This window comes from Mesoplodon mirus (assembly GCF_964341445.2).
Source record: "Mesoplodon mirus genome assembly, chromosome: 14".
NCBI lineage: Eukaryota > Metazoa > Chordata > Mammalia > Artiodactyla > Ziphiidae > Mesoplodon > Mesoplodon mirus.
Window position 1 is genome coordinate 51,278,928 of NC_138990.1, and position 22,927 is coordinate 51,301,854.

General features: G+C 38.3%; 1 protein-coding gene across 7 annotated transcripts in view; it reads left to right on the forward strand.

Annotated features, from left to right (window-relative positions):
* The window catches only part of LTBP1 (latent transforming growth factor beta binding protein 1), a 429,217-nt gene that overhangs the window by 357,602 nt on the left and 48,688 nt on the right, over window positions 1–22,927 (forward strand). For all 7 annotated transcript variants that reach the window (XM_082641886.1, XM_082641887.1, XM_082641888.1 and 4 more), the window contains one exon: window positions 20,854–20,979. In XM_082641886.1, coding sequence (XP_082498012.1) covers window positions 20,854–20,979 — 126 coding nt within the window. The remainder of the gene's footprint in view (window positions 1–20,853; window positions 20,980–22,927) is intronic.

The following is a 22,927-nucleotide window of genomic DNA, read 5'->3' on the forward strand; positions in this document are numbered from 1 at the left end:
TGATAAGACAGGAATCTTCATCTGTTTTGTTCACTACTTTGTGCCATTAGTTAGGGCCCAATAAATACTTTGTGAACGAATGAAGGGATGATGAACTGTCTGTAACTCATCCTGGACTGTCAGGAAACAGACATAATTGAGTGTGTTGTGCACTTCTGCGAAGCCTTCCCTTTTTTTTTTGAGGACTTAATTCCCTAAAGCACACCCTGCTTAGTAATTTGGTGCAGCAGTGGTTAAGAAGTTAGGCTCTGGAGTCTGAGTATACATGGGCTTGAACTCTTGCTCCAGCACTTCCAAGCTGTGTGGACTTGAGTAAGTTGAGTAAGATGCTCACATGCCTCAGTTCCCCACTGCATGATGAGGATAAAATACAGCACCTACGTGGAGTTTGTTGGGAGAGGTAAGTGTGTTGATATGTGTTGGCAACTATCAACTTAGAATGCAGCCTGGCCCCTAGAACATGTTCTATGAATGTGAATTATTGTTAGTATTTTAGCACTTCTTACATGGGCACTCTAGTTATTGCCGTTTGTTTCCCTTAATATGTGGGCACCTAAAAGGAAGGGGACATTTAACATCTATTTACTTTTAAATGATCTGTGCTTAGAAAATATACAACACACAGTTGTATTGTTTGTGAATTAAATTGTCTGGTAGTTCTAAGTCCAGGTCTGAATATAAACAAATTACTATATTTTTTCCATTTTTAAACTCCCAATTTAATTAAAGTCATGTAGAATATGGTACAGTAACTCATTTATATATAATTTGCTTTAAATTCCTCACCCCTTGTGTTCCCTGAGCATTACACGTGACTAACTTTCCCCATTCACCTCTGAGGTATTTCAAGTTTTTAAGTGTTTGATGTGTCAATTGTCAGTAAACTGATTGCTCATGCTAATGCTTATTTGCATTTAAGTATTGACACTGTTATTTCTAGAGGTACACTGTCTATCTTCTGTGGTTTCATAACTAATCTTTCTTGGCCTCCTGTTTGAATATAGAAAGAGAAAAATTAGAATAGTGAAAAAAAATGGGAATTTTTTTGGCTGATCTTATATTGCTTCTGGGGCCCAAGTGTCAAAAAGATGAATATGGGGTTTGATGTATTTGGCCTGTGCTTAGCGTTTTCTCCCAGTCTCACTGGCAGCACCTCTTAGTATAAGAGACACTATATGAGGAGGGAAAATGTACAGCATGACTCTGAAGTTAGAATGAGATATTTTATAGAAAAGCTCAGGTGTTAAAGTGTAAAACCATTAAATGAATGCAGAGATAATCCAAACGGTTATAAATTGACCTGATAAGACAAAATAGTGCGTTTTAAAAACTGATACAATGGGGCTTCCCTGGTGGCGCAGTGGTTGAGAGTCCGCCTGCCGATGCAGGGGACACGGGTTCGTGCCCCGGTCTGGGAAGATCCCACATGCTGCGGAGCAGCTGGGCCCGTGAGCCATGGCCGCTGAGCCTGTGCATCCGGAGCCTGTGCTCCGCAACGGGAGAGGCCACAACAGTGAGAGGCCCGCGTACTGCAAAAAAAAAAAAAAAAAACTGATACAATGTAAAAACACACAGAGTATCTTTTTCAAGTAATTGTGGCAGGAGAAATATGCAATTGGAGTTCAGGATATTTTCCATGAGTATCTAAAGAACTTTTTCTTAATGGCATGGAATTTATTCAAAATGGAGAATTTATTCAAATACTCCACTTTTTGTGATATTCCATTATATGATGGTAAATGAGGATTATTCTTGACCTTTGGGAGTAGAAAAGTGTTTTTTAAAAGATTTCTTCCAGTTTCTTCTCTTTAAATTTTTAGAAATGTTTTTTTCTGTGGCAAATTCAAATCCTTCTCATTCAGTTTCCCCGTTTTTATATAACATTTTTTCAGTCCATCGTGGGAAGAAATAGGAAGAAAATGGCTTTTTAAGTTCAGAAATCACTTTGATTCTTTCAAAAGAAGCATGGATGATTTATTGTGTTTACAAGTTTTGCTTTTGTGAGAAGAAAAAGTGTTTGGTGTCTCATTAAAAATATACTACCTTTTCAACTTAGAGTTTTTCCTTTAAATGTCACAGATACTCAGTTTTGGATTTTCACCGATAATACCGAGGTTTTATCATAATTGAACAAACATCTGGTGCTTGCAGTGGCTTCCCCAGGCAGCACCTCTCCCCTCCACCTGTGTCTCCGTTTTCTGAGGGGAAAGATCTGTACCCAGTGCAAACTGCAGGCTTTCAGAGCTGTTTAATGACACAGATGCCCTTTCCAGCTACAGAACCTGAGGAGAAGTGAGACAGACCACTTTCCCCATTTTCTTAGTCTTTCACTGCATGAGTTTGTTAATCCAGTTTGAAATGTGAAAGCCAAAACACTCTTCTGAAGTTTTTTCTAAAGCAGTTGACCTAAAATTATTTCATTCATGAGGATTTTCATCCTTGGCCTTATTTTGAATAATAGAGATAATCTTCTGTACATTTATTCCACTTCCTTGTCTTCAAAAGCCAAATGGAAATGAGAAGGGACATAATTTAAATACTTGAAAAATTCTTAGGACTTTTTGGGGTCTTAAAAAAAACCCACAAAATTTAAAAACTCATTAATTTTATATTTTACCCTCATGAAGAAGAACATTTACTAGCTGTATTAATTTTAAACTTATGAAAGGGCATGTGGGGTGGAGAAAGAGAGGAGAACTAGGAACCCACTCTCAGCATTTCAGATGCACGTGGGAGGGAGTGTTGCCAGTAAGGGCCTGGGGAGCTGTACTGATCCAGATCAATCATCATTAATGCTTAATAGTCAAATATGACCTCCCTTTTCACATCACATGTTTCTGTTTAAATATTCATGATTCCTAAAACCCTATATCCTGGAACATTAGGATTCCAGTCTGTTCTGGACATACAGCAATGCTGTTATAATTCTAAGAAAATGATTTAAAAATTCATTCCATAGTAATTCTCCCTCACCTATGAGACAGAAAATAGTAGCATAGTCTGGACAGTATTCAAATGATTACCTTGACTTGCAGTGGGTCACATAGAAATTTTAAAATTTTAAGAAAAGATATTTTGTGTTACATTGGTTCTCTTATTTTCACCTGTATTCCTACTTAAGAAAAAACAGAAAAATAGCGACTTCATTTGCATATGGAAGAAATTTAAGTGTCAGAGTATTTGAATGGCTTACAATGGACAGGTAGTGAATGGTGATCAGGATTGCTACTTAGATTCCCTTAATATTTTAGTCTAATAAGTATATATCTCTTACCAAGGAGAAAGGGAGACAGAATGAGCTTTTGAATGTGTAAGATGGTCTTTAACCAGGAAATATAGCAGTGTGGATTGGCTTTTTTTTTTAAGTAAATTTTTTAAATTGCTTAAAATATATAAAGAAAAGTGCATCAGTCATAAGGATACTTTTGATAAACTTTTACAGAGTGAGCACACTTGGTAATGAGCTCCTTGAATGCTCTCTCAAGCTTCTTCCTGATTATTACCCATCCCCCTGCCCAATACCCATACACAGCAGTAACCACTATTTTGTCTTCATTACCATGGCTTTGTTTTGCCTGTTTTTGAACATTGTATCAGTGGAATTATGTAGTAGGTACTCATTTGTGTCTGGCTTATTTCATTCAACATTATGCTTATAAACTTCACCTGTGTTACATGTAGCAGTACTTCATCTTCAGTGCTGTACAGTATTTCATTGTATGAACATACTACAATTATGCATCCATTCTACTGTTGATGGCCATTTGGATTTCTTCAAGTTTGGGACTGTTGTAAATAAAGCCTTAGTAATCTTGAACATACCTTTTGGTGGATGTAATCACTAATTTCTGTTGGATATTACCTGGTAGTGTAATTTATAGGTCATAGAACATATGTATGTCTCATTTTCATAAATACAGCCAGTTTTTCAGACTACCAATTTACACTGCCGCCAGTTAAGTGTGAGACTTCCAGTGCCACATCTTGTCAACAGTTGGAATTGTCAGTCCTTTTAAAGGTTAGCTATGCTAAGTAATGGTATCTCACTGTGGTGTCAATTTGCATTTCCCTTGTGAGGACTGATGTGCAACAACTTTTCATACCTTTATATTGGCTCTTTCAGAATTGTTTCATTTGTCTACCTCTGTATAACAAACCTCTTCAAAAGGAGGTACCCTACACAACAATTCTCTCCATGGTAACTTCAGTTGAACCCAAGTTCTTAATTTTAATGAAGTCCAGTGTTTTCATTATTTCATTTGAGATCAGTACTTATTGTGTCCATAATCTTTGCAAACCCTGAAGTCATTATGATACCTCTTATATTTTCTTCTGAAAGCTTTATTTTATATTTTACATTTGGAATCTGTCCTTGCCATGAAATTGATTTTTGCATATGGTGCGAAATAGAGGTCAAGATTTATTGGGTTGGCCAAAAAGTTTGTTTGGGTTATGGCGCCATCTTCTGGGAAAACCCGAACTCAATACTTTTTTTCCTATGTCCGAACTTTTTGGCCAACTCAATACTTTTTTCCTATGTCCATTTGGGTCATGGCTGTTTGAGAAGAGCAGCCTTTTCCCACTGATCTGCACTGGTAACTCTGTTATGAAGCATGTGGTCAAATATATATGGGTCTATTTCTTCCTCATTCTATCCATAGGTTTACTTATCTACCCTTGCTCCAATAGCATACTCTCTTAATTACAGTGGCTTTATAATCAATTTAAATATATGGTGCTGCAAATTCTAAATTGTTATATTTTGTTGTTCACTGAGATCGTCAGGCCTATTCTTGGCCCTTTTCATTTCTATATAAGTTTTATAATCAGCTTATCAATTTTCACCAAAAAAAAACTCTGCTGGGATTTTGTTTGGAATTGCATTGACTCAACAGGTCAATTTGGGAAGATTTCACATTTTACCATATTGAGTCTTCCAATCCTAAATAAGACTTATCCCTCAATTTGTTTAGGTTTTCTTTCATGTATCTTGGTGTTTCATTACAGCTTTTTTTGTGTAAGGTCTTACACAACATTTTTAGACTTATGCCTAGGTTTTTAATATTTCTGCACTGTAGTGAATGGTACTTAAAGTGGGTTTTTTTACCCTTATAATTGTTTGTTACTAGTGCATAGAGCTACATTTGATTTTTGTACATTGACCTTGTATCTATTACCTTACTAAATTTACTTGTTATTTCTAGTAGTTTATCTGCAGATTCTTTTGGATTTTGTACATAAACCATTATGTTATAGATGAAAAAGTATTTACTTATTTTCTTTTGATAATTATACTTTTCTTATCTTAGTCTTTCTAGGACCTCTACTACATAAAGGTTGTGATAGCTAGCTTCTTTGTCTCATTCCTGATCTCAGCAGGGAAAGCATTTAATATTTATGTATGGTGTTTGCCATAGTTTTGTTTTTGTTTTTAATATGTACTCTTTATCAGATAAGGAACTTCTTTTCTATTTATGATTTGCTAAGTCTTTATTATGAATGGTTTTGAATTGTAATAGATGCTTTTTCTGTGTCTATTTAAAAAATTATTTTCTCCTTTATTCTGTTAATGTGAATTGCATGGACTGATTTGTTTAAACAAGATGAAAGTTTGTTTCTCTCTATGTAGCTGTTCAAGAACAAGTAATTGAGCATTCAGAATGCAAGTGTACAGCACTGGAACCCAGACAATAGCTGTTTTATTCTGCTGTCCTTGACATGTGGTTTCCATATCATGGTCCAAGATGGTAGCTCTAGTGGTCACCATCACATGTGCATTCCAGCCATATTAATTTTTTTTTTAGTGAAAATACCCTTGCATTCTTACCATAAACCCATTAGTCATGATGTATTAGCCTTCTTACATATCCCTAGAGGCAAACTGATAACATTTTTTTAGAATATCTACATCCGTGTTCATGTAAATTTTCCTTCCTCTTAATGTCCTGGTAAAGCTGTGGAATCATGGTGGTTCTGGTTTCATAAAATAAGTTGAGAGTATCCCTTCTTTCGGATTTTCTGAAAAAAGTATGTGTTAAATTGGTGTTACTTTTTCCTCGGATTCCTTGAAGAATTTACAGGTAAAGTCATTTGTGCCTGGAATTTTTGGTTTTGTTTTATTTTGGGGGGGTGTGTGTTATGAAAGTTTTTAAACTGTAGTTAAGATGTACTTAAAAGATAAAATAACATTGTTTTTTGACTTTTCATGTCAGTTTTGGTAACTTTTGTTTTTCAAGGAATCTATACACTTTAGGTAAAATTTCCAGTGCATTGGCACAAAGTTGTTCATAATATCATCTTCTTTTTTTTTTTTTTTTGCTGTACGCGGGCCTCTCACTGCCGTGGCCTCTCCCGTTGCGGAGCACAGGCTCCGGACACACAGGCTCCGCGGCCATGGCTCGCGGGCCCAGCCGCTCCGCGGCATGTGGGACCTTCCGGGATCGGGGCACGAACCCGTGTCCCCTGCATCGGCAGGCGGACTCTCAACCACTGCGCCACCAGGGAAGCCCCCATAATATCATCTTCTTATCTCTTCCTAATGTCAGTAGAATGTGTAGTAATGCCTTCCATTTTTTTTTTTTTTTTTTTTTTTTTTTTTTTTTTTCCGTACGCGGGCCTCTCACTGTTGTGGCCTCTCCCGTTGCGGAGCACAGGCTCCGGATGCGCAGGCTCGGCGGCCATGGCTCACGGGCCCAGCCGCTCCGCGGCATATGGGATCCTCCCAGACCGGGGCACGAACCCGTATCCCCTGCATCGGCAGGCGGACTCTCAACCACTGCGCCACCAGGGAGGCCCCTCCATTTTTTATTTTAGTAATTTATGCTTTCTCTGTTTTGCTCTCAGTCTTCCTAGGGGGTATTGGTCTTTGCAAAGAAACAACTTTCTTTTGTTAAGTTTTCTTCGTTTGCGATTATATTAATTTCTGCTTTTATACTTTTTCTTTTTACTTTCTTGGGGTTTAATTTGTCCTTAATTCTAACTTCTTGCGATTGATCCTTGGATCATTGGATTTCAAACTTTTCTAATATATGTATTTATGACTAAGAATGGCTTTACTGCATTCACAAGTTCTGATGTTTTTTTGTTATTCAGATAAAAATATTTCAAGTCCATTGTCTTTTTTCTTTGACCAATGAATTATTTAGAGTTGTTTTGTTTAATATCTAGAAATTTAGAGATTTTTACTTATCTTTTTGTTATTAATTTCTATCTCTAGTCAGCTAAACATACTTTCAATGACTTCAATCCTTAAAGTTTGTTGTGGCTCAGAATATGGTCACTTTTAGTAACTATCTCTTGTGTACTTGAAAGCAATGTATATTCTGCATTTGGACCTGTGTATATTAATTGGGATCAGTTTGTAAATTGTGTTGTTCATATCATCTATATCCCTATTGTTTTTTTGGCCTGCTTATTACATAATTTACTGAGGGAGTATTTTATAATCTCCATTATTATGGAGATTTATGTTTCTAATTTTAGTTTTCTGGATTTTGTTTTATATATTTTCTGACACTGGAATTAAATATAGAGTTTTTGTATCCTCCTGGTGGATTGAACCTTTCATCCCTTTGAAATGTCACTATTTGTCTCTATCAGTGCATCTTACCTTTAAATCTACTTTATCTTTCATATAGCTACATATGCTTTCAGTTAAATTTTGCACAATTTATCTTTTTTTTTTAACATCTTTACTGGAGTATAATTGCTTTACAATGGTGTGTTAGTTTCTGCTTTATAACAAAGTGAATCAGCTATACATATATCCCCATATCTCTTCCCTGTTGTGTCTCCTTCCCTCCCACCCCTCTAGGTGGTCACAAAGCACTGAGCTGATCTCCCTGTGCTGTGCTGCTGCTTCCCACTAGCTATCTGTTTTACATTTGGTAGTGTATATATGTCCATGCCATTCTCTCATTTTGTCCCAGCTTACCCTTCCCCCTCCCCATGTCCTCAAGTCCGTTCTCTAGTAAGTCTCCGTCTTTATTCCCGTCCTGCCCCTAGGTTCTTCATAACCTTTTTTTTTTTTTTAGGTTCCATATATATGTGTTAGCATATGGTATTTGTTTTTCTCTTTCTGAATTACTTCACTCTGTATGACAGTCTCTAGGTCCATCCACCTCACTACAAATAACTCTGTTTCGTTCCTTTTTATGGCTGAGTAATATTCCATTCCATATATGTGCCACATCTTTATCCATTCATCTGTCAGTGGACACTTGGGTTGCTTCCATGTCCTGGCTATTGTAAATAGAGCTGCAATGAACATTGTGGTACATGACTCTTTTTGAATTATGGTTTTCTCAGGGTATATGCCCAGTAGTGGGATTGCTGGGTCATATGGTAGTTCTATTTTTAGTTTTTTAAGGAACCTCCATACTGTTCTCCATAGTGGCTGTATCAATTTACATTCTCACCAACAGTGCAAGAGGGTTCCCTTTTCTCCACACCCTCTCCAGCATTTATTGTTTGTAAATTTTTTGATGATGGCCATTCTGACTGGTGTGAGGTGATACCTCATTGTAGTTTTGATTTGCATTTCTATAATGATTAGTGATGTTGAGCATTCTTTCATGTGTTTATTGGTAATCTGTACATCTTTGGAGAAATGTCTATTTAGGTCTTCTGACCATTTTTGGATTGGGTTGTTTGCTTTTTTGATATTGAGCTGCATGAGCTGCTTGTAAGTTTTTGAGATTAATCCTTTGTCAGTTGCTTCATTTGCAAATATTTTCTCCCATTCTGAGGGTTGTCTTTTCGTCTTGTTTATGGTTTCGTTTGCTGTTGCACAACTTATCTTTTCCTGTCTTTCTTTGTTCTTATATTGAACGTTCTTTCTCTTGTAAAAAGGATATATTAGTTCTTGTCTAATTCATGTTGACAGTCTTTGTCTTTTAATTGGAGAATTTAGTTTGTATACATTTAATTACTGGTATTTGAGAGGTTCAAATCTGTACCTAATTCTGTTTTCCATTTGTCTCATCTCTTTGTTCCTTTTCCTTTCTTCCCCACCCACCCCCTTTTAGAGTATTTTTTATTATATCACCCCTAACTTATTTTTTTATATATATTTTGGAAAGAATGTTTTCCTATGATTTTTTAACTGAATAGTGAATGAAAGGAAAATAAAATGCACCAAAAGTTAAGTTTGAGATCTAAAATGTTTTGGTCTAAATTCTATTTTCACATAATAAAAAGTGAAATTGTATACAATACTTATCTGTAAGCAGTAGAAAAGTCAATCTTCAGATAGAAACATTTACAAGTGGCAATGTACTATTTGTGTTTGAGGAAGAGATTAGGTTCAAAGTGTTTATTTTTCATTCAACAGAATCTCTGAATTCACGTTCAGAAGACTACTTTTGGGCAGCGTCTCCAGAGTTTTTGAAACTAAACAGATACAGCTTTGTATGCAAAAAAAAAAAAAAAATCTTGGTTAGATTAAAAAGCACTTAAAGTCTTTTTGTTTGGATTATTTTTGTTTGCTTTATTGTTTTCAATTGCAGCTGTAATTGTTGAAAATTGCTATGGTTTCCTAACTTAAAATATTTCCTAACTTAATAATTATCAGCAGCATTTCTCTTAAGTAATTTTTTAAAATCATTTCAAGCAAAACAGTTTATTTTAAAGTAAAACATTCAGCTTTCTTAATTGTCAATTTGAAGAATTATTTAAATGTTACAAGTTTTTAAGTATATTTTAGAATATTTATGAATGTCTATTCCACTTTTGTACAGTTTTATTCATTGCTGTTAGAGTGCAGAATATACTTAGGTATATACTCAAGTAGAATAATTTTTTACTTTCATATCTTCAAATAGTTGACTGCAAACAAATAATTTTTCTGATTTTAAGAGTCATATGTCCTCAATCTGAAAAACTTAGAAAATGTTAAGAAGTGAAAAAAAAAATCATTTATCAACCAACCAGTTGCTATTTGGTCTATTTCTTTTTTAAGTTTTCAGTATTTAAGTGTTTTAATAAGATCATATGCTTTTATCTTTACTTTTTCACTTAGTATTATGATTGTACCATACATTTTTAAAGATATGCTCCTAATTACGGAGATAGACTCTGTCCTATGTTGTTATTGCCGTTAAAAATGTTTTATGAAGAAACTTGTATATAAACATTTCTTTTCATCAATGACCATGTCCCTAGAGTAGATTCTAAGATATTTAATTACAAGATCAAAGGATATTAGCAGCTTTATGGGTCTTAACAACATATGTGAGCTCCTTGCTTTCCAGAAATGTTGTACCAGTTTCTGCTTCCACCAGAACCCAATGAGACTTCCTAGTCTAGACCTCCTAGACCTCCTAACATTCTCTCCAAAAAGAAACTCATGTTCATTTTTTTCTCTGTTAATTTGATAAGAATAAAATAATATTTAATTTGCATTTTATATTAGGTTAACTTCTTTTATATTTATCTCCTTTCTTCTGTGAGATATTTTTTTTACCTACCTGAGGTAAAGTTTTTCTAACTGATTTATGTGTACTAAGGATAATAATCACTGATCAATATTTTACAAATGTTTTCCCCATTCTTTAACTTGCCTTTTAATTTTATAGTGCCGTTATTTCTTTCATTGCTTTATACTTGGCCATTTTCCCTGTTCTGTTGTGAACGATTGTATATTTATATTCTTATAGTATTTTATCTTTGTGAGGGTTTTTTTTTTTTTTTGTATTTAACTCTTTCATATATCTGGGATATAAAAATGAATGTTTTGGGCTTCCCTGGTGGCACAGTGGTTGAGAGTCCACCTGCCGATGCAGGGGACACGGGTTCATGCCCTGGTCCAAGAGGATCCTGCGTGCCGTGGAGTGGCTGGGCCCATAAGCCATGGCCACTGGGCCTGCGCGTCCAGGGCCTGTGCTCTGCAACGGGAGAAGCCACAACAGTGAGAGGTCCGTGTACCGCAAAAAAAAAAAAAAAATAGAATGTTTTCTTGCCCATCAGTTTGTCCTTTTCTCCTCATTCTAGAAGAGTGTTTGAAATTGGAATTTGAAATTTTCAAATACATGTTCCTGCGTTATAAATTCTACTTTTTAAACTGTCTGCAGCACAGCTTTAATTTGACTGTTGCTTTCGGATGGAATGGGAAATGGCTAGGTTACCAGCTGTTTTTCTAGCTCAGCTCCATTGCTTCAGTAGTTCTTCCTCCCATGCTGTGGCTGGGAGTGCTCAGCCTTGTGTTTTGGTGATGATGTGATATACCATCATTCTAAGATCTTCATAAGTGTTTAGTGAGGGTCAGGAAGAGCCTGTGTGAGTAGACACATTTTCAACACAAGATTGGGTCAAAAAATCTTCTAAGAAGCTCCAGCTGAGACTAGAAGAGCTTGGAGGGCAGAGGAACATTATCTAGGTGAAAAATGTGAACTGAGATCTGTGGGGAACGGATGGGGAGGGGGTGTTCTGGCATAATAGATGCCACTAGCAAAGATTTGAAGACATGAAATACGGCATGGATTTTGGGACATAGTAATTAAATTGGTTTCAGTTGAACATGTGTGATGGGGGGAAAAGTGATACATAAGATATAGCTAAAGAGGTAGGCAAAGGCTGGATTGTGGAAGGCTTGCTTGCTTTTGTATTCAACAGTATTATGTTTAATGTTGCCATTACACACCTATTATGTGCCAGACTTTGTTCAAGGCTGTGGACATACAGTGATTAGCAAAACAGACATGATCTCTGCCTTCTAGGAACTGCACTTGCAGGACGCAAGCAGTAAATACACAAGTAAACGTTTCAAAAAGCATATGACCACAGATCATTATGCTGCTGCAAGGGAAAGAACAGAGTCAATGAGAGGAAAGAGGAGGGAAAGCTCATTTATTTCACCTGAAGGGTCTCTTAAGAAATGGCATTTGAGCTGAGCCCTGAGGAGGGAGTTTCCCGTGGAAGAGTGAGGTGGTGTGGAGCGTTCCCAGGTGGAGTTGGAGGAAGGGCAAAGGTGCTGAGGTAGGAAAGTACTAGGTGCATTCAGGGAGGTGAAAAAGACCAATGCCTGGTGCTTAAAGGGAGGGAGACACAGTGAGGGATGGACTGGAGAGTTGGGGATGGAATGTACAAAGCCTCACAGGAGACATTAAGGGTTTGAATATCATTCTAAGAATAATTGAAATAGACTGATAGATTTTAAGCAGGACAGTGATATACTAAATTTCATCATTTCTAAGATGCATATTTTTTCACACTTTAATATTGGGATGCTTCTTCCAGTTGATGTGATTTGTTTAAAAATAAGCAGTATGAAATACTTGAATTTGCAGAGACTTTTTTCTTTCTCTTTTGATGGTATATAAAGTAAACTCTTAGGTTTGATGTTATTCAATACTCTATATTTTTAAAGTGTATATTGCCCAGGGTACATTTGAAAATGGGATTAGAGGGGCAAGAGAAAACTCAGGGTGTCTTCTCAGATGTTGTTCAGACCAAGCATATTGGTAGCTCAGGCTAGAGTAGTAACAGTATTATGGAGAGGAACGAATGACTCAAGAAATGGTTTGGAGAGAGAACCTGGTACTGGATTAGAACATAGTGCTGGTTTGGATGTAGGGTAAGGAGGAAAAGGGATACTGAGGATAGATCCCTGGTTCTGAATGTAACAATTAGATATTTGGTGGCACTATTTGCTGACATGGTGAAAAATTAAGCAAAAAAAATTTTTAACATCAAAAGTATGATTTGGGTGTATTGAACTAGAGTTGCCTTTGAGATGTCCATGTGGGTGTGACAGTCAAGCAATTGGATCAAGTTAGATCTGGTGCTTGAAATAGAAGTCTGTGCTGGAGATACAAACTGGAAGTCCCCAGATATAGATGGTGTTTGAAGCTATTAGAATGGATGAGACCATCAAGAGAGACCATGCAATGAGAAGAAAAGAAGGCCTAGGACTAAGCCCTGAAAAACACATCTAGGGGTCAAGTAAAAGAGAAAGACTGTGGAATGTGGCTAGAGGATTAAGAGAAAAACCTGGAGCATATAGGACCATGGAATCTAAGGGAAGAGCCTGCTTTAAGAAGAAGAGAGTTGTCAAGTGTGTTAAACACCACTGAGAGATCTATTAACATGACAATCAAGAAGAGTCCTTTGGATTTCACAAAATGATGACCTTATCAAGAGCCGTTTTGGTGGAGTACTATATATTAGAGCCACCCAGGAGCAAAAGAGAACTAATGGAGTAGACACAGCACATGTAGGAAAGTCTGGAACCTTGACTGTTAAAGGGGGTGAGAAATATGGTCCTAGCTGAAGGGATTTTGCGCCCTGAGGCTCTTTGTTGTTTTTAAGATGATAGCAGGAAGTGTTTGATCCTGATGGAATGATCCAGTAGACAGGGAAAGGGCAGTAGAAGATGCAGGGGCAGAGGGGCCAGCTAGGAAAGCAAATAATCTGAGAAGCCGAGTACGGATGAGCTCCAGAAGGCACATGGCATGGGCCTTGATACTGTTATCCCTGGAGAAAAACTGAAGAGGCTTTAAGCAAAGAAGTATTTGGTTGGACTATGTCAATAGGTTAATCATTCTCTCATTGTGGAGGATGGGTTTGGAGTGGCAGTGAGTGGCTGAGAGCACAAAACCCGGTAGAATGTCACTGCAGGAATTCTGATGAGAGATGAGGAGGCCCCCAGTAAGGTTGGAGAAGAGGGGAGAGATTGGAGATAGAACAAGAGAGAAAATCAGAGGAGTGCGATGCTTGTATGTGGGGAGGTGACTGAGGATGAGTCCCGTGTCTTTGGATAAGTTTGGGATTATGATGATTGTGATTTTAGGGTGGTTTTCCACTAGGTTATCTTTAACTGTGGCTGGTGAATGTATGTTATTCATGTAGTGGATGATTAAAATCAGAGCAGAGTTTAAGTTTTGTTTCTCGGGAACTTCTAGCTATTCCCAGATATCATTTGGGAGGCTGCTCTGGGTAAGCTTTAAAGAATAATTCAAGTAAATCTCTTTTAAAGTAGTGAGTTTCAAGGCTGGAAAAAAAAAATTGATCTCTCACTGGCCAGCCTTGTTTTCCAGAATTTGGGGCTGGAAAGTTGGATTTGAAATAACTTGCTATACATCTGTCATTTCTCATTGCTGATCTTAGGCCACTAGCTTTCAAAACATACTTGTGACCATGAAGGTCCACAGGTTTTCTCCCCAACTTCTCTGTCAGGCAACAGCATGGAAGTCAAACTCTGCACAAGGATGTCATCTTCTGCTGTTTTCTGGCTCATCCCCATTTCCCAGAACAAAGTTATTTTCCATAACAATAAGGCCCATATTCTTCAGCCTTGTTGATGTTGCCAGACCTCAGTGGACCTTTTTTAAAAGGCTCTTTCCATATCCTATTGTGTTGTCTGGACCGTCTCCAAATCCAGTTTTTAATTTCCTATTGGCTAAATTTTATTTTTTTTCTTTAGGCCTGCACTCATCTTCCGTTTAATCTTGGCTTCCCTCCTATGCTGTGAGAGAGACCTTAATCTCTTTTGGGCCCATAGCCATGCCATTTAAAAATTCCTTTGGGCAGATATTCAGCTGGTTTAACATTGTTCAGTCCCGCTTCTTGGCTGGTATTTACCGTCTCCTGGTCTGCTTCTGTTCCATTCAGTAAAGAGTCCGAGGGCTGCATTTCTCCTGAAGCAGGAACCCTACATCCCTTCCAGTGTAAGCCCCCTTTCTTTGGCTCTATTCTCCTAAGAGTCTAGTGCCAAACATTTAACCAATTCCAGTTGGTCAGGAAGCCTTGGGCTGAAACAGTGGGTCATTCCTTCTCATGGAGAGATCCAAAGAGCACCAATTCTGGACATGGTCCTGGGACATTCCGTGGGTTACACATCCCTGGTGCTTGATGGGTCTTTCTTTGCAAGGGTCTCCTAGAAAAGTAGCATCTTCAGGACCTACAAAACCTCAGATCTTTAGATTTCAGGTATGATGATACTTGATGTCAAGGCCTTGTTGAAGGACAAGCGGAGGTTACTTGATTAAACTGTAAGTCAGTAAGTGGTAAGTCTAGGAGTATGTGTTCTGACTTACACCTTCATAGTGGACACACTCCAGTGTACTTGATGGGCTCACAATTGGGTTAGTTCTGTTCATCCTCTCAGTTTTATAACCATGGTGGGAGGCAAGAAGATGTGGTGGATACAGCCACAAACTTAGATTCTGAAGATTGTTCCTTCATTAAGCTCTGTTCCTTTGCCAGTTGTACCACTGATTGACTGGGTAACCTTGAGGCAAATTACTTCTCCTCTCTAGGCCTCTGTCTTCTGGTTCTTAAAATGAAGAGATTGAACTGGATAATCTTCAAAGTCTCTTTGAATTAAGATAAACCTTATCATTCTTCTAAAAATGCTTTGATGGGGACTTCCCTGGTGGTCCAGTGGTTACGACTTTGCCTTCCAATGCAGGGGGTGCAGGTTTGATCCCTGGTCGGGGAACTAAGATCCCACATGCCTTGCAGCCAAAAAACCAAAACATAAAACAGAAGCAATATTGTAACAAATTCAATAAAGACTTTAAAAATGGTCCACATCCAAAAAATCTTTTTAAAAAAATAAATAAAAATAAAGTGCTTTGATGACAGGAAGGCTTTTTCTTCCCAACCATCCAAGAGCTGTGGGGATTTTCCTATGAGTCATCCCTTATCAAAAATGACACCCCGTTCCCATCATGCACCTCTCTAGAGAGCCCTGGCAGCAGAAGGAAGGCTCGTCAGAGAGCTCCTTCCTTCAATAGATGGATATGTCTTGCTCAGAATAAGGAAAAGGAAAAGCAAGAAACAAAGGTAGGAGATGTTAAGAAAGTGAGAAAAAGACTCTTGTTAATTCAAAGCAAAACAAAAAACTGAAAAGCATATCTGAAAAGAAGAAAACCACATCATTTATTTGACAGAATATACCCAAATACCCCTTTTCCCCATGCACATGGACTTTTCTGCATATAACACAGAACATCTAATGGAATCATTGAGGTTTTGTTATGAATTTCATTGTTGAGGTCTTTGAACACAGTTGTAATTTCTTGGTTAGTAAATAAGGTTTACCTGACCCCAGCTCCTTTTAGAAAATCATGTTTCCTCTCCATACTTTCATGTTATTTCATAGTTCACTTTACCTAAGTGAGAATCGAAGGACATGGTACAAGGTTGGAGTTCTCCTGTTATATGTAGAATCCCTAATAACAGTCAGTAGGTTTTGAAAAACTTTTGGTTCATTGAGAAAATGGACTAAGTAAAAAGCATACGGACAAGGAAAATTGATCTACCAAGTAGGACAGTGGTTAAGACCCTCAAAGTGTGGGCCTGTTGGTCATTGACAACATTACTCCTTTAAAAATGAGCCCTTGGCAGTTCCGTTCATCCAGGACTATGCTCTATTTCTCTTTCTGACATTTAGGTTATCTTGTTATTGGAAAATTCACACCAGTAATCTGCTTTCCTTGGTCTGTGTAATTTTTTCTTGAATTCATTTCCATTGAAATGATAATATTTATATCTGCCTTGCTTAGTAAAATGTAATACAAAAACTTGCATGAGAAATCAATTTTTACAGTAGTGTATCAAATTCATCTGGGTTGTCAGCTGAGAGATCTCTGGACAGCTACTCCTGTATCACTTACCTGGTGGACAGTATGACTGGTGATAGATAATATCATGCATGGCTTTTACAGATGCCCAAGCAAAATTCTTTTAGTAATTTAACAGAGTCATCCTTCATTAAGCAAAAAGAAAATCTGTGATATATAAATCATTCAAAATTTAGTTTCATATTCAAAATTCAACTTCAGCAAAAATGGGGTGGCTTTTACTCATCCATTTAATGAAGTTTGCATCTTGATCAGGCTTTTATTCTAGCATAATAATAAATTTTCTTAACATTTAGCTTTATTCTTAGAGTTAATATTAGTTGTAGCAGTTCTTATAAATCTATTTATAGACAGGACTAACAATGGAAAAAAATCTCTGAGAGCTCATGTCATCAAAAAACATTCTAATGAAATGATGTTTTTTTAAATATAGGTAATTAGAGAAGTGAAGCAAACATCCTCTTATTAAGCTATTACTTCACCTCATTGTTGAAACATGAAACTGCTGAAAGTTAGAGTATATCATTTTCATAAAATATTAGTTGTTGAAGAGCTAGTCTCCAGGCATTTTATGTTATTTTTCCTATTTGTTGAAATCCAAAATATTGCTCATCTAAACTTTCTCTGTTAATCACTATTACAGTAAGTCTGAGACTGCAAGACACCCAGTAATTCATAACCGGCTCTGGATTTGTTCACCTTAAGGTCAGTTATTCAGTCCCTGAGCTGGCAATCATTAACAAGAAATCGTCATCTATAAGTGCACAAGAGTTCATAAAAAGGAAAGCAAGAGCTTTTACTTCAAGAATCTGGACTGAAAAGCCACCAGGTTTCCAGGCGCTGCTTTCCCTTCCTCCTCCTTTGCTGTCCACTGTCCCATTTCGTAGGGAATAAGTTGCTGGTGAGGTTTAGTTGAAGGTTCCCCACCCCCAAAAGTAGCCCTGATAAGCACGGTAATGTCTCCAAACACTCTGGGAGCACAAAGAAGCGTCCCTGAAATCTGCCACACAGGAGGTGTCTCTTGGGCTGACTAAGGGCCAGGGAGAGTTTCTGAGCAAAGCGGACAGAGGGGAGAATTTCTAGTGGAGGAAGAGATGTGCACAAAATCAGTGAGAAATTAAAGACTCCAGGGTTTTCAAAGAACTCTAGTGCATATCCTCATAGGACTGGAGCATAAATTAGGAAGGAGGTTGGCTAAGAACCATGACCAGACATGTAGCCAGAGGCCAGATGATGAAGGGGGCTCAGGGCTCGGGGCTCTGCCAGGAAGAGTGGTCGGTGTTCTCTAGCCGCAAAGAGGTATGGAACATTCAGAGCGAGGGAATGTCCCTGGCAGGTTTGCAGTTTGGTGGAGAATGGATTAGAGGGAGGGAGACAAGACCAGAGATAAACCAATTAGGAGTATGAGGAATATCAGGAAAGATAAGAGGGTATGATTGGGGAGGGATGAGGAGTAGGAGAGAGGGAAGGATTGACAGGAAGGTTCATGGCTGGGGTGATGCGCTGGGTTCTCGGGAGAAGGGAATACAGGAGAAATGGTGAGTAAGTTCACTTACTATGAACATGTCCAATAGATATTAGATAAATGGTTCTAAAGGACAGAGGGCCAGCCCTTGAGAGAGACTGGGAGACCGTCAGTACGTTAAGTGGTAATTAAAGCACTTCTGAGTTTCTTTCCAGCCCTTAAATCCTGTGGTTCAGTGAATAACGTAATCTCTTCAACAAGTGCCCATTTCAGGAAGTCTAAAATGAGCAGTGGCCTGTGTGAAGTGACTTGATGACACAGTGCAGTTACCCTTCTCATGGTTGTGATTAATAAATCAGTTGTGATCCCAGCCTGATGCTGACATTGAAAATCCATCAGGGCAGATTTATTGAGTGTCTTTGTGTTAGATGCTGCAAGGGAGATTCATTTTTTTAAGATGTGAAATAATTTCATTGAGTTTTTCCATTGAAGTTGAGGTAAGATGAAGAGGCAAAAGAGGAAGGATAGAGGTGAGAGGGATTGCTCACGAAGGCCAGCAAGTGGGGTTTAGTAGGAAGACAGTGAATGTGGTTTTAGGCTCGGTAAGTTGGAGATGATAATAGAAGATGAAATGATCAAGAATAAGAAGGATCCTGACTGGAGACAAAGTTCTGGGGATTTGTGCCCTGTGAAGTCTGGAGAGTGTGGAAAGGGTGGAGAGCAGAGAAGAAGGGAGTGCTGAGGATGAAGCAGATCCCAGGGAGGGCTGAGCCCGGGCAGACACCACCTTCAGGCTGGAAAAGGGTGAGAGTGAGCCAGAGTGGTTAAAGGTAGAACGAGAATAATACTCTCCCTGGGGTCGTGAAAAGGGAGTTCAAGGAGAAGATGTTGACCAGACATAGAGGTCTAGGGTGATGAAGATTGACTGGGAAATGATCATTGAACTTAGCGATAGGTTGGCCATTGGTGTTTTTTCTCAAAGAGGTTTCGTGGGATGAAGAATTAGAAAGACAGATTGTAGGTCATTAAGGGAGGAGTAAGAGGAGGAGGAGTAATAATTATAATAGTAATAATAGTAGGTAACATGTACACTTCCTACCTTACATGCCAGGCAATGTTCTGAGTGCTTTATACATGTTATTTTGTAAATTATCATAGTAATTCTAGAAATGTACTAATATTATTAATGTTATCAGTATTGTTAGTTTCCTTTTTACTGTTGAAGTATATTAGGAGATAAAAGCAATACATGTAGATAGTTCTTTTGATATGTTTTGCAATGATAGAAAGAATGGAAAAACATGGTTGGTGACATCATGGTAAAATGAAAGCTTTTCCAAGAGATTTTAACATGTTTGAAGGCAGTGAGGGAAGGAGCCAGGGAGGAATAATCGAAGATGCAGAAGAAGGATGAGCAGGTGGGACTAGAGGAAGAAGAGACCGGTAGGGATGGAGAAGGGGCCCCGGACACAGTTTTGAGTTGAGAAAATTAAGAAAAGTTTGTAGTCACTCATATTTTACAATTCAGAAGTGAGACAGTCTCTGAAGTTATGCTTGATAGTGTTGGACAGTTAGGAAGAGAAGTGAGAGCTGCTGAATATCATTGCATGCATCTTCTTTTTCTTCTTGAAAAATTTTTGACTTGGTGTTTAAAATTTTAGAAAGAGAAAACTCAACTTTATTAGTATGAACTCCACCAAACTAAATTCTGTCGAGTGCAATTTAACTTGTCACTTTCTTTATCGTTTGTTATCTTATTTCTTTATTTGAACATAAACGTGAAATCTTCTTCACATGTATTTGGATGCAGTAATTGCGTTTTATCTTGATTGTTTCTCCAAAAACTTGTGTTTGGGGCCTGTGTAGTCCAGAGGCAGAGAGGATAGGGAGCCTGGAGGGTGGAATGTGCAGTGTGGCCATAAACAAGGAGAACGGGAGTGATGGGGATGGGAGAATGGAGAGGAAAGGGAGTAGCTGTGAGGGTAAGGAAGAACTGTATCGAAAAGTCCATTTGTAACTTCACAATTGAGACATCACTTTTATGAGAACATTTTTATTAACAGGGGATAGAAAGCACAGGACTCCTATCATCAGGTTTATAGAGAACAAAGTGAATTCACAAGTTGGCCACTGGCTAATCAGTTGGAGCAGCACTGACATTTAGGACCTGAGTGGCTATAACTTGGTGACAGGAAATTGTTTCTTGTGAATAAAGTCTTTTTTTCTAGAATAACTGGGACTGGTTGGCTACACCACTGAACTTATCAGATCAAATTCTCCCTCTCCCCCTCCTCCTTTCCCCCTACTCCCACCCCCCATTCCCAGCCCCCTTCATGGGAATGCTGTTTAGACTTGACCAAGCTTATCTCTAGGGTTGAATAAACCTTTGCCCAGGCAGGCCAATACTTTCAGCTCCCAGTTCGCCAGATAGAATGATTAGCATTTACAGCAATCAAAAAAGGTGACAATACTTTCACATATTTCCGCTGTAGGAATCTCCTCTCCTTGGAAATAAAGAGTTGAAAACATTTAGAAAACACTGACCGTGGCAACTGCAGCAGTCATTTCAGTTTGAAAACATTTCCTGAGGAAAAGTAACTGTTTTCTTTCTCATAGAACCCAATATTTTGTCTAATGAGATATGTTCATCAAACATTTTATGTATATGTAAAATGTTTTAGAAGTTCATTCTGTAGAAACATGATCATCTCATACTAATCGGGGTGTGTTGAGCACCTCTGTCTACCCATTAATAGCTGGTGTTTGTCTATGTTTTGTGTCTCATGGTCAATGTCTTTTTTGCAGATATTGATGAATGTGTAAACAACACTATTTGTGACAGTCACGGGTTTTGTGACAATACAGCTGGCTCCTTCCGCTGCCTCTGTTATCAGGGCTTTCAGGCCCCACAGGATGGGCAAGGGTGTGTGGGTGAGTTTTTAGATTTTTTTCTCCCGACATGTTTCATATCTCTCTATCGAAAAGAAATCAAAGTCATCAACCACAGGAGAGATGGAAGCAAGATAATTGGGCAGAATTGCATCATAATTTGATCTTGTCGTACGGTTTGGAGATGTGCAAAAAGATCCTGTGGCTTCTGAAATGGTTAGGGACATTCAGAAATAGAGAAGCATAACTTTGGATTTAAATGTATATTAAAAAGAGCATCTGTTTAAACTCTTAGCTGGGTATGTGGAACGCTTCAGTCCCTCCTGCACAGGAAATAGAGTCTGGTGTGTGGTGGAGCTTGTCTGTCTTCAAAATGCACCTCCCTTAGGCAAGTGCATTTAAGGAAAAGTGTTGGCATGGGTTTCTGTTTCCAGGAATGACACCCGTAAAATGATGCTTTGGATTGTGCAAGCATATTTCTTCAATCTGTTCTGGGATTGTCGGAGCTGGAAGGAATCTTGAATATCATCAGATGTCCTAGAATATGGTCCAGCACATGCTCACATAAAAGAAGATACTTTATAGTTCATGTTCTGATCAGCCATGATTTCTTTAAGTGAAATTCATTATGAAACGTTTGCAATTAGAGCAGTTAAATGGGAAGGAGGGTATTCATTTCATAACTTCACCGATAGCAAGGCTTTTTCCTTATTCTTAATTAAGGAGGAAACCTCTGGTCGTTACATGGCAGATGACACTTGACGAGGAGTCAGTAACTTTTTAGTTTGGAAATTTGCAATTAAAGCACCAATTCATTTCCCATCCAGATTAAACTGGAAAAACAAAATCTAGAAATTGAACAATAAAAGCACTTGAATAGTAACCGCCTTTAAGCTAACACTGTCGTTAACACTTGTTCCAATTCCTGCTGTAGTCTCCTTTGCACTAAAATACAAGTGGTAAAAACCATCTGCTATTCACTAAATATTTTGACTTAATAGGTTGTGTGGTCTGGCCCCCACTTAACCTTCTCAGCCTCACCACCTGCTTCCTCCCCATTTATGTTCCTGCAGCATAAAACTGCTTATGGTTGTTCACGTAACTGGGAAGTTATTAGGCTGTTGTTTGCTCCTTCTGCTGGGAATATCCTCGTGGCCTCCCCTTCCCTGAGCCTAGATCCATCCCACGCGTTCCTAAAGCTGGCAGTTAGATGCCATCTCCTCCCAGATACCATCCCTGCCCCACTTCTCACTCCAGCTGAGCTGTGATCCCTTCTCCTGCTTCTGGAAAACCTTGAACAAATTCTATTATAGTACTTACAAGCTTTTTTGCAATAATTTAATCATGTATGTACCACCTGCAGCTGCCTTTTCCAAGGCAGTAAGCTCCGTGTGATTGAGAATTTTGTGTGTCTCTCTCTCCTTGCTGGGCCTAATGTTTGGCCTGTTGTAGGTGCTCAGTAAATGTTAACTGTTACCTAATGAGGTATCAGATGTCAAACCACTGACTCCACATAGCTCCTGGGCCCCTGGTTAATGTTCATTTCTAACCAGTCAGAGGAGCACACCGAACCCATGTTGATGCTTCATTTTGACCCATAAAATACCACCCTTATAGAAGGAATATTTGTTATGTTAATGAACCCAACAAATATCGTTATATTTGTCTGTTTCTTCTCTCTTTGAAAAATATTAACTGAACACCTCTTATATGTACCTCACCACTCTGGGTGTTCTATAGAGTTTAAGAGATGAATCAGCCCTCTGGGAGCAGCTTTTGGCCACACTTTTCCCTCTGCTTGGACCCTGGCTGCCCACCCTTCTTACCTGCGCATCCTTAAGGTAGAGCTTGGCTCCTCTGTCACTTCCCTAACCCACCCCTGCACTTAAGGTCCACTGTTCCGTGCTGTCATCGTGCTCTGTACTTTTCATTCCCAGCCCTTCTCCTGGCCTGTATGATTATCTGATTAATTTCCCTGACTTGACAGTAA